The 17,345-nt window shown below is 36.7% G+C and overlaps 1 protein-coding gene and 1 long non-coding RNA gene across 3 annotated transcripts; one reads left to right on the forward strand and one right to left on the reverse strand.

Moving 5' to 3' along the window:
* The first annotated feature begins 2,832 nt into the window (after positions 1-2,832).
* LOC307153404 lies at positions 2,833-6,482 on the forward strand. Its single transcript, XR_013820146.1, has 3 exons — positions 2,833-3,335; positions 4,359-6,415; positions 6,461-6,482. It is a non-coding gene; the product is annotated as an uncharacterized lncRNA (long non-coding RNA).
* On the reverse strand, positions 6,414-12,396 carry LOC307153356 (basement membrane-specific heparan sulfate proteoglycan core protein-like). 2 transcript variants are annotated; one of them, XM_079862771.1, is made up of 8 exons: positions 12,189-12,234; positions 11,613-11,657; positions 11,464-11,532; positions 10,517-10,735; positions 10,152-10,421; positions 8,576-8,854; positions 7,730-7,966; positions 6,414-7,211 (listed from the first exon to the last, which is right to left on the reverse strand). In XM_079862771.1, exons 1-8 carry the CDS (start codon positions 12,217-12,219, stop codon positions 6,541-6,543), a joined length of 1,821 nt encoding a protein of 606 aa, XP_079718897.1. In that variant the 5' UTR covers positions 12,220-12,234; the 3' UTR covers positions 6,414-6,540. The 2 variants fall into 2 exon arrangements, with proteins under 2 accessions (XP_079718897.1, XP_079718898.1); XM_079862772.1 differs by lacking the exon at positions 11,464-11,532 and having other exon boundaries at positions 12,189-12,396.
* Positions 12,397-17,345: the final 4,949 nt, after the last annotated feature.

The raw sequence follows: 17,345 nt of genomic DNA on the forward strand, positions 1-17,345 counted from the left end.
ACTACTGCTTTATCATTATTTATAATAGAAATTAATTTCTACTTATTTATATATATATATATATATATATATATATATATATATAATTCATTTATATTTAATAGTTGATAGTTAACTAGTAGATACTTAAAATAATATTTGTTTGTTTGTGTGTGTGTAGGCCTATATTTACAGTAGTAGATATTCTTGGAGTTCTTAATCTGCATTTGGGATTCACATTTATAATATCTGGTGTATTATTGTTGTGATAATGCATCAGAATTGGAGTTATCAAGGGATCAGTTTCTAAGATCCATAAATGATGGTCAAATTAAAGATGCAGATGCAAGTATTCAGGAAAAAGCAATTTATCCGTCTCAGGTTTCACCAGAGAAAACAAAACACAGCTTAATTTATACACAATTTAATCTGAGCACTCAGAATTACAAAAGATACTATACAAGGAACATGAATAAACTGTTTAATCACTGGCAAAAAAAAAGACTAACCAGTGAGTGAAAACCAACTCAATCCTGCAGTGACCTCTTGTGGTTGAAACAAACAAACCTGAATTTGATGCTGGACACCAGTTTGCCGTTTAGTGGAGACACACTGAACTACAGTTGCATTGCAATAAAAGTTTATTGCGGCATGCAGTTATACAGCTGTGGTCATTTTGATATACATCTTTAATTAAACAAACAGAAAATGCATTGTTTTTTAAGTTCTTACATTTAAAAAATACAAAACAACGTGCATGAATAAAAATATTTAACAAAAACACAATAACTATAATTAAAGGGATAGTTCAGGATTTTAGACATGAATTTCTATAGCTTCCCCATAAGCAGTGTGGTGCATTGACCATGACTTACCCCCGACAGCGTCCTGTGAGCCAAGCTCCGGTCCAGTTTTGGTCAAGATGAAATTAGTCCGGCAAGTTTGCTGGGGTCACGGCAATAAAGCTTTTTTCTTCTCAAATCAATATGTGTTCAAAAGAGTGATATATTTGCAGCACAAAACCGCTGTCTATGGAGAGGTCAGACCTCGTAATGGCTTGGCACTATTTTCTTCCCCGTCATATCACTGCGCGCTGCCGCTACCTACAGCCAGCTGGGAGCCGCGCACGTGTCACTTTGTTTACAGCTCGTAAAGAGAACGATAACATGTCTGACTACAGCAGCGACGATGACAACATTGACTTCGACACACAGCCAAAAGGATATCTTTACGAACCTGAATACACAGATGACGAGTTACGCCAGATGGAGTTAGAAAGTTCTGAGCACGTAAACACTGCTGTAAACACTGCCGAACAACTGAAAAAGTGGTGTGCGCCTGCGCAGCTCGCAGCTGGCTGTAGGTAGCGGCAGCGCGCAGTGATATGACAGGGGAGAAAATAGTGCCAAGCCATTACGAGGTCTGACCTCTCCATAGACAACGTTTTAGTGACGCAAATATATCACTCTTTTGAACACATATTGATTTGAGAAGAAAAAAGCTTTATTGCCGTGACCCCAGCAAACTTGCCGGACTAATTTCATCTTGACCAAAACTGGACCGGAGCTCGGCTCACAGGACGCTGTCGGGGGTAAGTCATGGTCAATGCACCACACTGCTTATGGGGAAGCTATAGAGATTCATGTCTAAAATCCTGAACTATCCCTTTAAGATCTAACAATAAGCATGATGAAAGAATGAAATACTCCAAATAAACAAGAGTCCAAATACATTTACATGATGCTGAATGAGGCTGAGAATGACATTATTTGAAATATCATTGCTTATATAATAAATCTATTGTTAAACCAGTGTAATTATTAAAAAAAACTCAGAAATTAGTAGCCTACATTTGCTAATGATGTGTTAATGCTCTTCAGCCCCATAGATCAACTATAATAGCATAAACTGCACTGTAAAATATTTCCAGGATTTCACAATATATAACTGTAATATTTCACAGGTAATTACATTATTACCACTTCACAGGCTTTAACTGTGATATTTCACAATATAATACCGTATTTAGACTTTTACTGTGAAAATAATGCAGGCGCGGGGCTTTTACAAGAAACTACTGTGAATTCCGTCATTTTCGCGCTGCAACTGCGTCATCTGAGCTCCCCCGGAGCTCCCTGGCCTGATCTCCTCCATGGTCTCACTCAACGGATTCAGTGCGGTAAGTGTTTAATTTTTACTTTGTCAATTTGATGACTGTTTTTAATATGAAATTGCATGTTATTTAAAAGTATGAACCAAATTAGCGTTAGTTAAGTTCTGTTTCATGTTTTTGTAACTTAGCTGGAGCAGATTCGCGTCTAGGTTTGAGCGCGCAAATTTGAATGATCAGACGTTGGTTGTGTTAATAAGTGTAGTAGTACCATATTAAGTTATTAACTGTGAGGCTTCACGTTAGCTACACCGTCAAAATTGAACTTTAGCTTTGCTTAATGCTTTTCTTAGTTAACGTTCGTTACTCTAACAGCGTTCTCTCTTTTCCCACAGCATTTTTCTACCACCGGGAAATAAAGTTATAAGGTAAGCTGTGGCCTTAATGTGTGTATTATGACAGTTATGATCAACTAGATACATTATAGTGTTGTGGATTTGTGCAAAGGTGGAATAAATTAATCTCAAATTAGTAACGTTAGCTAGCTGGGCGTCGTCCATATTTTTCTGCCGTGTGTGAAACGGAGCAGCCGTTGTCTGTCTCGTCAACAGAAAAAATAAAGTGCATTTTTTATTATAAAAAAGATATAGGAAAATAAATGTGTTTATCACTGAATTAGTGGAGCTTCGTTAGCTGTGCTATTCTAAAGTAAAACAGGTCGACATCTGAAGATATTAGGAGCCATTTTGTCTATGAACGGGTAATAATTCTAGGAGGAACAGACTCTTCCTCCATCCTCTGCAAACAGTACGTGTAAATGATGTAAATTGTTGTGTGCAAATGCATTGCCTGGGTAAATCACACACATCTAACTTACTTTGTTGCAGGACTATTCTTGACTGTGTGTTTGTGATGTAAATGTTTTTCAGTTGCTGTTAAGTTATTTAAATGGTTGCTGTTTAATTGAATCCAAGTAATGTCACCTTGTTAAAACTGAGCTAACTTTAGTTTTGCTCAGTACTGCAACAGCAGTGACCCACTGAAGGTGATGACTGGGAACTGAAACCTTTTTAATCCCACTTGAATTAAACTAACATCTTTCTTCTCTGTCTTTTTGTTTATATGTGCTTCTTGGGCATCAACCCAGAGACAGGTACAAAATCAAAGAGGCAGAGAGGACACATAAACCAGCAAGTCTGTACACTGATCAGGAAGCTCATTGACTTTGAATGGATGTCAGTCTAATGTAAGTTGTGTTCCAACTTCAGAACAGACTAACGAAACACTGTCTCTGTTTTAAGCTAGAATTAGTTATGCAGTAAGATGTTTACTTAAGCTATTAAAGGGTTAGTTCACTCAAAAATGTAAAGTCTCTCATTAATTACACTCCCTCATGATGTTCCAAACACATAAGAATTTTGTTCAACACAAATTAAGATAATTTTAAGAAGTCCGAGAGCTTTCTGATCCCGCTTATAGACTGCAATGTTATAACCGCTTTCAAGCCCCAGAAAGGTAGTAAAAACATTGTTAAAATAGTCCACGTGACTACAGTGGTTCAACCTTATTGCTATGATGCGACGAGAATACTTTTTGTGCGTTCCGCACTATTAAGTATTTTTGCATCGCTTCATAACATTAAGGTTGAACCACTGTAGTCACATGGACTATTTTAACAATCTTCACTACCTTTCCGGGCCTTGAAAGTGGTAATAAAATTGCTGTCCATGGAGGAGTCAGAAAATATCTTAATTTGTGTTCCAAAGATGAACGAAGGGCTAACGTGTTTGGAATGAGGGTGGGGTTTTGGGTAAACTATCCCTTTAATCTGTTCTACGAGTTTAGACAGGCTGCAAAATGTCTAAAATTCATTGTTCTTACATTTATTTGAATTAAACATGCCTTTTCAATGTTATAGGTTATTGATAGGTTAGAATAAAAACGTCAAATTTACAGACGTACTTTACAATAGTTTTAAGTGTAAATTTACATCACATTACTGGCTTACTGAGTTGCATTACTATGTACGCATGTCATGTAATTTTTGCTTAACCTCAATCATGTTACTTTCAGAGTCCTCTGGTTTGTTGATTTAATATTAATTGATATAGTACTATTCACATGATTTATCTGATTTATCATGAGTTTTACAATTGTAATTTCTTAAATTGTACACATTTTAGGATTAGTTTTACAATGCGAGTACCATACTTGCAGGTACTTGCACCACAGAGTAACTTAAACTTTTTGTCTTTCTTATCTTTTGTAGATAGTGGACAGAACCCATACTATGCAGGTGCCTGCTGCAAGGGAAGGAGCGAGACACCTGCAACCCTCTCTTTTCCCACCTTTTTGTCTTTTCTTCCCTCTCTCACTCTCTCTTCTCTCTCTCCTTCTTTCTCTTTTCAGCTCTTACGTTGTGAAGTACCATTATCACATAGTAAACACATGCACAGTGCACACACATAGACACACATTCCTGTTACCCAGTGTTCATTCCTGTTACCCAGTGTTTATTCCTGTTATTAAATTGTATTTTTCAAGTACCATTATCACATAATGGTAAACACAGTAAACACATTCACACACATATTGACAGACATTCATGTTACCCAGTGTTCATTCATGTTACCCAGTGTTCATTCATGTTACCCAGTGTTTATTCCTGTTATTAAAATGTATTTTTCTTCTAAAAAAATAAAAGTTAAACCATTGTTTTTATCAGTTTTGTTTGGTCCATCATTTATGCTAAATCACAGTATAGACATGGTTAAATACAGTAATTCTACTGCAGCTTACTGTTAAATTACAGTAATATGATAGACTAACTGTAATTGCACAGTAAAATACAGTAATTATACAGCAGCTTACTGCTAAATCACAGTAATATGATGGCATAGTTATTGTGAAGTCACAGTAAACAGCTGTCATTTCACAATTATTTACTGTAAAAATGATACGGTAACTTACTGTGAAAGTCATGCAATTATTAACCTGCAATTTATTGTAAATTTACAGTGAAATAATTAACAGTGTGTACAATCAATAACTATCACGCAGATATTCACAATAACTGATTCTGTGTAATTATGTGTGAGTGTGCCTGGTCAATCTATAGCCTTGTGTGGGTTTGATGCTTATTAATGCGTGATGCTAATAGTATTTAAATTTACAGCCTTTCAATCCTTCAGTTTTATTGCACAAAACTAACTTTCTTTCTCCTGTTATAGTAGCCTACATTTGTATCAACCTCTGAATCCTCATAACTGCAAGAAAATTTCTAAAACTGTGAATGTGGATCTGTAACTGTAATCTTACTTGTTTGCTGTGTTAACTGTATGCTTATGTTCTAATTTCTTTCTTTACTTAGCCTAGTATCAGACTCTTTAAAGGTGAAGTGCCTTATTTCTTCACCACTATCTGGACCAAACTCACTGTAGATTGAGTCTGAAGCAAAGGGCAAGCAAAGGGAATTTGATGTAAGGTTTGTTTTCTGATCAGAATGGAGTCAGATCTCTAAGTTTCCAGCGGATTGTCTGGGATATTCTGAAACACGACACCGGTACACACTTTTGAGCTTTTGGAGGTGGAAGTTGAAAGTCACGTTCACTCTCCAGAGCATCTTCATGTATCCCCGCCAGGTGACACTTCTTTGTTTAAATTGTATTATTTCATAGTAGGCTATTATTGTAACCTTAATTATATTACATAGCCCACCCCCAAAAAGAAAATTCTCTCATGATTTTTGCCCAGATATAACGAAGAAACACGAGCGAGAAGTAACGGTCCGCTGTGACTTCACGGCACTTCTCGCGATAATTTATCAAGCGTAAACGTTGTGACAGTTGGCTGGAAGGCAGCTATGATTTTTAGTCAAAATATGAGTTTAAAAGTTTAAATATTCATATTTTTCTCTCACACACCTATAATTTAGCTTCAGAAGACACTGATTCATCACCAGCTGCCATCGTTTGGATTAACTTACTGTCGTGTTCACTTTGTCTGGGTTTGGACCAGTAACGTAGCTATTATGTAGCCTAACGTTAATCACGATGGATTGTTTTTCTAAAAATATTCATGTTAATCTGAAGAAAGCAAGTCATACAACTGAGACAGTATGATGGTGAGTAAATTATGTGACAAATTTAAATTTGGGGGTCGAGTAGGCCTATCCCTGTATTCAATTAACTATAAAGATAAAAAAAAGTATTTGTGAACCTTTTTCTCAGAATTGCGTGATATAAACTCACAATTCTGTCTTTTCTCTCTCACAAATTCTAGTTTAAATATCGCAATTCTTACTTCATAACACTGCGAGTTTATAAAGTAAAAAATTTGAGATATAAACTCACTATTCTGAGGGAAAAAAAGTCAGAATTGTGAGATAAAAAAATTAGCCATCATTTGACTATTGGTTAGCATTAACGTGATGCTCTTTCTTACAGGTTCCTTCATTCTTTCTCTTTGCTCGTCTGCTTCTTATCCTGTTGTCCGGCCTTCAGTTCTTCATATGGATTATCTTCTGCCACAGCCTCATAATCTTTGTCTTTCTGAGGAAGCTGCTCATACCCTCCCTCAGATTGTCCTGCCGGTGTTTTTGAGTCGGCTGAACTCAGTGTTTGGTACACCTCAACTTTCACGCTCTTAAGAGCCTCGTACCCACCTTCACCCTGACCTTGACCTTCACCCTGACCTTTACCTTCACCCTGACCTTGACCTTCTGCAGCTCCTAGTGTTTGGTACACCTCGGCTTTCACGTTCTTAAGAGCCTCATACCCACCTCCACCCTGACCTTGACCTTGACCTTCACCCTGACCTTGACCTTCTACAGCTCCTAGTGTGTGGTACACCCCCTCCTCCTGCCTCTTTTTTAGGGCTTCGTAACCCCCCTCGGCCTTGTCCTTGTCCTTATCCGTATGCTCGCCTAGTGTGTGGTAAACCGCCTGATCGGTGAGTTGGATTTGCTCATAGTCTCCACCTGTCGTCTTATCTTTAGCCTGTGCAGTCCCCTGAACACTGCTTCCACCGCGTCTTCTGCGCTTCAGCGCGATCAGCACCACGATCAACACCCCAAGAACCATCAGAATCGCAGCCACAACGATGGGCAGCACATTTACAGGCTCTGGTTGTGCCACGAGAAAGAGAGAAGATGCGTTTTCATGCAAAAAAAAAAGAAACAAAGAGAAGTGCACTATAGTGAAGTGAAAGTGTTTAGTGTCTAGCATTCATACATCAGTACAGTCAACATTAAAATGCACGGAAAACGAAAGTGTTCATAGAGCTCTGCGTGCCTCTGTTTTGGTGTGAAACTTGTAGGTGTCTGATTACCACAGAAAATAATTTCTCATTAAAATAAACCATAAAACATCATTAACTTGAAATAAATGTTAACGGAATTAAAACTAATTAAAAAATTAGGCTAAATGTATTATTTTATTTCAATAAGTTGCAAAGCAACATTTCTAGCTAATTAAATAAAAACTAATAAAAATTACAAAAAAAACACTACAAAATTTACCTAAAAACTCATTTAAAATATTAATACATTTTTTTAATTACACTAAACACTGGCTAATGAACAAGGAGTGTGTGCCTAAGGAGTGTGTTTGTGTGTGTGTGTGTGTGTGTGTGTTTAGGTACCTGTGTAGCTGTAAACGTTGCTGAAACGGGAGAAACCTTTCCCACACACCCTCCGGCAGCTGTACAGTCCTCCTTCCTCCACGGTAATAACGTGTGTATTTTCAGGCAGTCTTTGGCGTGGCTGATTAGGGCGTGTGTGATACCAGTAACTGGACGTGCAGTCGTCAGGACAGTCTCTGCAGGAACACTCCAGATTCTTAGGAGACGTTGATTTCACAGTAGCAGCAGGAGGCCCACCTGAACCACACACAGATATGACTTGCAAAAGAATTGATGGTTGTTCCTGTAACTCAGCTCGTTGGATAGTGACTTAACGTTAGCTAAGGTCATGGGTTAAACTCCCAGTGAATGCGTATCCTGATAAGGATAAAAGCATCTGACAAATGTATAAATGAAACCGCTCTGACAGATCCAGTGAGTAATTCGTTAGACTAATTTGAACCGATAACGTGAGTCGTTCTGACTGATTCACTAAAAGAGTTGACTCATAAGAGTCATTTGTTCATGAATCAGACTATGCTGGGTGAAGCGGTGTGCTTGCTTTTACATGCAGCCATGAAAACAACAAAAGAGAAAGATGTGATGGGTTGCTTTATTAGTTTTATTTATTTTAGCTTACTTTATCTTACTTGCAAACAGTGAGTTATTATCAATATACATAATGTGTATACTTGTTTATAAATCTTGTGCTTAAATATATATTAATATGTGTCATGTTTTGTTATAATTATTATTACATAAATGCCATGGTACCATGTCCAAAAAATACTTTCTAGTTCTAGTACTATCTAGTAGTGGTTGTGTATAAATGAAGGGGAGAGGTGAGGCAGTTATTGTAATGTTTACCTATAACTTTTAACTCCTGGGCATCAGAATCTCCTTCCTGCCGGGCAGCGTCTGCACTGATGTGGCTGTACCTGTAGGTGGCGTGACATTTGTACTGTCCGGCATCAGCTTGTTTGGCGTTGCTGATGATGTATGTGTCTTCTGTTGTGTCTGGGATTGCCTTATTATCCTTATAGAATGTAGCCTTTTCTGCTTTCCCACCCCAGACTGCACACCTGAGAGCCACGCTCTCCCCCAACCATGCAGGAGCGGCTGGAGGGTCCAACATCACCTTGAGCTCTGAGACACACAGACACACAGAGACACAGGTCAGACATCCATCATCTACTGCTGCACGAACCTGATGCTTCATTTAAAGATCCCATCATATTGAAGATGGCTTTGAAATGCATATACTGTTGCCCTAACAGGTGTATTCAAATGTCTGTCCAATCAAATGCTCTCTAGAATAAGAGACCCTCATGCAACCAAGCAGTAAATCATAGTGTTACTGACATTAACTACAGGCTATTGGCTGTTTAAGAAAAAGGGATTCAGCAGGAAATGTCAGCACTGGAAAAAATGAATCTTGGAATTTTGGGAATTTAATCTATAATGATCAACTTTGTCTTTGTTAGTCAATAGTTGCCATACAGTAGGAGTAAAGACGAATAAACCCTGATCTTGGAGAAGTGTTAGACTTTATATTGAGATCTGACTTTTATAGACTTTGATGTTTTGAGAAGTCTAAGCACAGTTTGAGCTATTGTTGAGATTTGCCCTGCAACTACAGAGGTGACAGATGTGAGGTGTCTTTTCCTCAACATCTGAGAATCAGTTTCCATTTGCTCTCCAGTTTAGTCCCATGGCTCTTTATGGAAGCCATTGAGATTTAGAGGATATCGTTTGTATTTTTTCTAACACACACACCTCTAAAAAGACATGAGCAATTTTGACTATTACATTCATATTTAATTATTGTGAAAATAAGATTGTTTCACCTTGACTAACAAGCTTAAAATTCAGTAGACTCTCTAACATCAATTGCTTAACATGTTTCAGAGCCAATAAGACGGATGGGAACTAGTTAACATCCTGTGGTCAGATATTTTTTCTAGGAACGACAGATGTCTGCACTGAAAAGTGATCTGAAAACGCAACAGAAGACATGCAGTCACTATGTGTCATAATAATGTGTAATATTAATGCAGCCCCTTCTTTTGTAAATGTGTTTCACAGAATTAGTAATGTTATGATAATCGTATGATAATATAAAACTGTTTTAGACGTTTGTTCATCTGTGAAACACAATAGAAGATTTTGAAAGATGTCTCAGGGTTTGTTTGTTCATACGATTAAAGTCAGCGGAGTCTGGTGTTGTTTTGGACCCCATTGACTTTCATTGCATGGACATTGGACACAAAAAGTCATAACATCCTTCAAAATAATCTTCTTTTGTTTTCCACAGAACAAAGAAAGTCATACAGGTTTGGAACTATATAAAAGCGAGTAAATAATGACAGAATTAGTATTTTTGTATTTCCCTTTAACTACACAGGGGATCTGAAATACAACAGGGAAATGAGGAAGGAGTCACCTGTCATTTTCAGCGTCACAGCATTGCTTCGTCGTGTACCGTTCTTGCACCAGAAAGTGGCTCTTTTTGCCTCGTTCAATTGTGCATATATAACAGCCATCTTGTCCGTCTTAACATCGGGGTTTAGCCTGAAGCCACTCTCTCCCCGCAACGCAAAACACTTCCAGCCATGCGCATCATCGTCCACATACAGCTCCAGGTTTCTTCCTCCACCTTTGGACATCACAGCGCCACCTATAGATGGAGAGAGCTGAGCGTGAGGCTCCAGCTCTGAGAGAGAGAGAGAGAGAGAGATGATGAGGAACAGCAGGAGGAACAGATGATCGTGAGGGAACGTTTAGAGTTATTTAGGATGGTGTTCATACCTTCGACAGTGAGTGTGTACGGGGGAATCTTCGATCCGCCCCGCTCACATTCGTACTTCCCGTTGTTTTTTGATGTCACTGCTGTAAGAAGCATTGAAGAACCCTGATGTGAGTGTGGCTCTCCATTAATTAACCATTTTATCGGTTCACCCACTCCTTTACAGATCAGAGTGATGTCATCTCCAGCAAACACAACTGGGAACCTCGGCAGGAGAAACACTGAGAGAAAGAATACAGACACATAAGAGACACGTCTTCTGTAATGCCAGGTTGTCTGACTACTTTAATATTGTAAAATATTATTGATTAATTTATTGATTGACAATAATTGTAAACCATGGTGATTTAGTTCTGTCTACTCAACAAATATAATAATTGGAGTAATTGGAAAAGTTTGAAAAGGACCGTAGAAGGTGCATTTCTTATTTTATTTATGCATTTATACATTTATGCATACATTTTTTATTAATGCATTTAAAAATGCATAAATAAATAATGCATGCGCTTATTTATGCATTTAATTATTTATGAAATCATATATCTTTTCATTTTTGCCCACTATCAGGTTCTTTAGAATAAAAATTTTTAAGATTTTTTTTTTTTTGCTTTATTTAAAATGTCTTGCTTTTCACCATTTTCACCCTCTCTCTGACTCTGACTCTCTGATTCAAGGGCTTTCAGGTATTCTGTCGAGTTCAGTGTAGTTTTTGACTGTCTAATTGATGTGAAATGTGCCACAAGTGATGAGGATCTTGTTAGTAATAAACTGGTTTCTAACATTGGGATCTTAGAAAATGATCTGATGCTTTTTGATCATGTAGGAGTCAGGCTGTTCAGTCTTCAGCGGACACACCCTGTGGCGTTTACTTGAATCTTCTCGAGGAACCACGAATTACTTTGGACAAGGTTGGAGGTTCATTATAAATGACCCTCAGTGAGGTACTTACTGACACTAGAAACATCAGTATGCTGGTTGGGTGAAATGATGAGGTTTCCTGCACCAAAGTTCTGCAGATCTGCATTGTTTTTTTTCTTAATGCTGTGTTTTTTTTTTAGCTCCTCTGATCTTGTGCACAATGAAAATGTGTGTATTTACCTGTTGCGTTTTGTCCCTTGTCTTCTCTTATGAGAGCCAACAACACTGTGACATAAAAAGATAAATCAGATTATTTCTGCACTAAGAAACTACATCTGTAAGTTTAATTTGCAGCTTCATTGACATTGAAATGATACGGCGGCACCCAGTCAGTTTTGGGTGAATCATGACTCAAGAGTCACTGGCCAGTTGCATTTTCAAAAAAGTAGTTTTGAAAGTAATTCTTGCATATCTTTCTAAATATCTTTGTAAAAATTTGTTTTTGGCAGTGTAATTGGAGATCTGTGTTACAGAATTATCATAGTGCAAACATCACCAAAAATAATATTACATAATTAATTCAGTCAAGTTTGCATTGAAATTTGATCATTTTTGGTAATTGATAATTTGATAAAAAAATATAAAAAGTCAACATTTATCTTCATTTAATGCCAATATATTAACCAGACAAACAAAGCTCATTAAATAATTTGCCCTTTATCTGCTGCGTGAAAACTGCAAACTGTCTGCTTTGAAGTCAAAACATCCCATTACACAGAATCAGACAATAAACTGCATAAACTCTTGTGTTTTTACCTGACAGTGTCAGTAGAGACCTCATGTCCATCCGCCGAGCCACGCTGTCCTTTAGAAAAGAGAAAGAGAAATATGACTGTCTGATGGGCAGAAAGATGAGCCTTTTGTAGAAATTTGGGGAAGTGTGAGAAAAAGTGGTTTATCAGCTTTATTGCATTAAAGCTTAGCTAAGTATGCATGTGTGTGCATGTTTCCAGTGTTTTTGTTAAATCTGACAGTTTTTTTTCTCTTATGGCAATTAGAGCGGCCCACACCCTTTAGTCACACTTTTTTTAACAGCTCATTTTAGCCGTGTGTTTGTATTCATGCATGCAGTGTCGCTCTCAATGTGCATAATGTTCATTATCAGGCGTTGCTATTTACAGAACGTGCAAAGTCATGGCTGTGTAGATGGTCAGTGAACAAGAACAACTGGGTGGCTCAAACTCAATAAGCATGAAAGAAAGATGCATGACTCATATATTTTATTTATCAATTTATGGTATTATACAGATAAATATATATTTTTTCTAATTAAGATAAATACACTGTCTAATTAGTCTATAGACTATAATACAACTATTAACTTAAAAGTGTGCATTCATTTTTAGTTCATTCAAATTTACTCAACAATTCTGTTTCTGCCCACGGAGAATATTTATGAAATTGTAGAATATTGTTTATATCAATGTCAAAAATTCAAGTTAAAAATAATATGAATCTATAACTTAGGTGCTTTCTTGTCTTATTTAGCATTTTTTTTTTTTTTGCATTCAGATGTTCATTTTAAAAGCTATAAGCAATAGTAAGGTTTATTAACTGGTTCATTGTTTACATCATAACTTCTAATGTATATTCAAATATTTTCTATTCATGCATGTACAGTTCAAAGTAATTTTGTGAGAGAAATGATGCATAGCCCCCGTCCCCAGAAGCCCGCACAAATATCTGTCCTGACCTGCTGATTCATTTTTAGTTCGTGAAATGCTAAAATATTTGAACTGCTTGCTAGTTAACCTGAAACGACCCGGGTTATTTTAGTCTTGATCTCTGCACAGAACATCATCGCGTGTTTGCAGATCCTGTGTTAACTCTTGAGGTTTGTGTATTTTCAGTGTTGGCTAAACAGTGCTACTTTCCTTTGAACGTTTTTCATGTGTACTGGATTAACAACATTAACCACCCTCTGATGTTTAGTGAGCGTGTTTTTTTTAGTGTAAAGTGCAGAGGCTCTGCAATTTTTTTGTATTTACTTAAAGTTCAGTTGTGGATAAAAGCAGATAAATGTTGTAAAATTAATGTTCAGTGAGTTATTCAGATGCATCTGGGTACTATGCAATATGTGGTATTGATTTTGATTTCAATATGATTCAAATTTGTAATTCATATATGTCAGGAGGTCCCACAGGTCAGTAGTGATGTGACAACAGATCTCAAAGCCAGTGAGCAAGTTTGAGAAAAAGCTCCACACTTCACACTCAGCAATGTGACAAATGCATGTGAAACGAAAATAGATGGAATTATATTGCAAAAGTCACATGCACTACTTTAGTGACAGGTAATTAATTTATTATTTAATTTCTTCTTCCACTTCAGTGTCACAATGCGTCTTTCTACTTCTGAGACTCAAGCTTTCATAGTCATTTCTATTCTGTTGTGTTCTTTATTTCATTTTCTCAAGATGTGTTCCTAAGTCTTTGTTCTATTTGTGCAAGAGGAACTTGCTTTACTGTGTGTGTGTGTGTGTGTGTGTGTGTGTGTGTGTGTGTGTGTGTGTGTGTGCGTGCATGCTTGCGCGTTTACCTTCCTGTGCATTTCCCAGAATACCCAATGATGGTGTTATTTATGAACAGAACCAATTGGTCAGCACTTTTTTACTTCTTGTTTTATTTGAGATGAAATAGATTTTGCAATCAACAAGTGTATATTAAATACGTTGGTTGAATTTGGTAAAGTTCACGATGCACACGCAACAGTGTTTTTTAGGCACACATAGTAACATTTACACATGTAAAGAAAGCTGATGTTCAGAAATGAACTGATGATGCTTTTTGTAAAAATAAGGGACAAAATGTGCTGAAATCTAGGAGTCATTTCAGCCACAAATAAATTTATAGCAGCACTTTCTATGAAACCAGCATAATCATGCATTATAATGTTTATTTGACAGTGCCCTATTATACACTATTGTTTTCATACATAATTGTAACCTTTATAATCTATTAATCTTATTTACATTGATGCATCTAGTAGATACTTTTATTCAAAGTGACTTGCAAAGCAATTTGTCACAGATCTATTATTATCTATCGTCTTTCATCTATCATCTATCTTATCTATCTAACACACAATGTTTCAGCAACACATTTGAATATAACATGTATTAAGGCACTGTGAAAAAGAAAATAGCTTTTGCTCTTGACGTAACTTCATTTTAATAAAGAACTGAGCTGTTTAAATAATTCAATATGAATACCTTTATAATGCATTATATACAATATGGATGCTTCAGAGATGGTGTTGCTAAATTGATTATCAGAATGCACTTTTGAGTGGGACAGAATATCATATTTATGCCAGATGGTGAAATCTAGTGGCAGTGAACTCTGTGCCCTGTGCCCTTTAATAGTTGTGTTGGAAAAGAGAGATTTCGATGCCTGTGGTAAAGTAACAGTGACTTGATGCACATCCTGGTTTTGCAGAGTAAGCCGTGTTCCTGGAGCAACAATCCTGTCGAAAGAAAGGAAAGCTCTAACCATGACCTCTTAAACTAGAGGGCCTAACCTAATAATGTTGGTTGTTGTACAGGAAGTGTTGTTCCAGAACCAATAAGGATGTTGACCCAGGCAACATCACTTTTATTTTATTTTATTTTATTTTATTTTATTTTATTTATAAAGATAATATAGCTTTTAATGACTATTTTCCATGATCTCTTTGACTCTTAGAATTGAACGATCTGTTTGTTGTTTGTGTTGCTGCACTTTAGTATATGTTAGTGATTATTTAAAGGCTGTGTGTTTGCTGTCAGTTAAGTGTAGTTTTTAATTGTTCATTTTTACATTATTTTATTTTATTTAGACAGCACTGAAAGTCAGTTGAGACATGTCTCATTCCAAAACTGAAAGCATTTTTTTTTAATGTTGCTCAGCAACCAATAGCCGTCATTTCATCGACTTGGTTAACCATAGACCCGATATAGTTCGGCTATGAGTAACTCACCTCTAGACAAAATAACCTTGAATTTGGTTACATGTCAAAAATAACTTGCGATACGTACAATATTCCATCTTGTAAGCAAAGTAAACAGTGATTACAAGGTGTTTGGTTTCATTTCTTCACTCATTTCTTTTCTTTGTTATCTAATTGGTGACAAAGTCTATTCTTGGGCTCTGGTTTAGACATCTTTTACAGCCCAGATTTTGCCTTGTATTAGCCTAGACGGCTGTGTTTGGATGACTATTAGACGTCTTTTAAACGGGGTTTACAGATTATCAGCCTTATAATAAAAAGTTCTTGAATGACTAATATCTAATGATTGAGTAATATAGTACATTACGGTCTGAGGGTCAGTGATGTGGCCTAAGACATGTTGGGGATTTTGAGGTTATTTGCATTAGTCTCTCGAAGGAACAGAGTACAAGTCTTCTCTGAAAGTTATCATATGCTTAATCATTCCAGTGGTTTGATTTTAATGCTAAAACAGTCCAACCCTCTTTAAAATGCTTAGAATAGAAATAGAAGTAGGGATTTTGTTTTTACTGACCAGTAGGCTTAATTACTGGTATTTACTATATATTGTATCACTATTACTATTGCCACAAATCATGTGTCTTCTTGAGGCGTTAGTTATGATGTTATGCCCGTTGGACATTAAAATAGGTGCATTAAAATCCCACAGATTTACATTGAATCAAGCATCATACATAGTTTTGTAATCACGTTCTTTAGAAATGAAAAAATAAAGTTTATTAATTGGTCGACCAGATAAGTGCAATGCAGCTTTGAGAATTACTTGAATAAATCATGTATCCTTATGGATAATGTGATTAATTTATACTCAAGATGTTGCTGTTTTGGTAGCATAGCATGCTAATCAAGCAAAACATTGACTGCAAAGCAGACCAGTATATAAGTGGTTTCAGCTCTTCTGCCTTTGTCTTGTAAATCAAATTCATGTCATTAGTTTAAAAACCATCTCTGTGAAGATGTCAATGCATAAACTAGTAACTGAAGTGTTTATCGGCTTCGTCGCGGTTCTAATTTAAGGACGCTAAGCTTTGATGTTATAGTGAGAGGACGGGGTGGGACCTGGGTCTACTTTGAAAGGTCAGAAAACAGGACAGTGGTGGGGAGCAACACACAGCCTAACGCTGGCTACAAACAGGCCACGATCAGTCCGTTTTGAAGGGGTTGACTGAAGAAAAACATGTATTAGTAATTAGGTAGCAGGACTGTTAGCGTGTGTGACTCCCAACACTGTGTCAGACCTACTTACAGACGCCTGAAAATAGAGATGTACTGAGAAAACCACGCTGGAGGACTCCGCAAACCTGAGAACTCGCTAGTAATCACTAGAACACCACTACCTCAATTCACCAAAACTATACACGTCCAATGAGAGAGAGAGAGAGAGAGAGAGAGACAGACAGACAGACAGACAGACAGAATGATAGATAGATAGATAGATAGATAGATAGAGTATATATATATATATATATATATATATAGAGAGAGAGAGATAGATAGATAGATAGATAGATAGATACAGTGTATATATATATATATATATATATATAGAGAGAGAGAGAGAGAGAGATAAGATAGATAGATAGATAGATAGATAGATAGATAGATAGATAGATAGATACAGTATAGATATAGATAAGATAGAAAGATAGATTGATAGATACAGTATATATATATAGAGAGAGAGAGAGATACGTGACTGCCAGATACGTGTGTGTGTGCCACAGCCTGAGAGACAGCAGGTGAATGTGTGTGTGATGTGTGTGTCTGACCTCAGTGTGTTTCCCCACTGTCCACCACAGTGACCTTCAGTGATGTGTGTGTGTGTGTATATGTTAAAACACTGTGGTGTAAAATGTTCACAGATATTATAATTTGTTACACTGTTAATTTGTACAATTAATTTAAGTTGTACATTTAGATTTAAGT

The sequence above is a fragment of the Squalius cephalus genome (assembly GCF_949319135.1).
Source record: "Squalius cephalus genome assembly, chromosome: 25".
Classification (NCBI taxonomy): Eukaryota; Metazoa; Chordata; class Actinopteri; order Cypriniformes; family Leuciscidae; genus Squalius; species Squalius cephalus.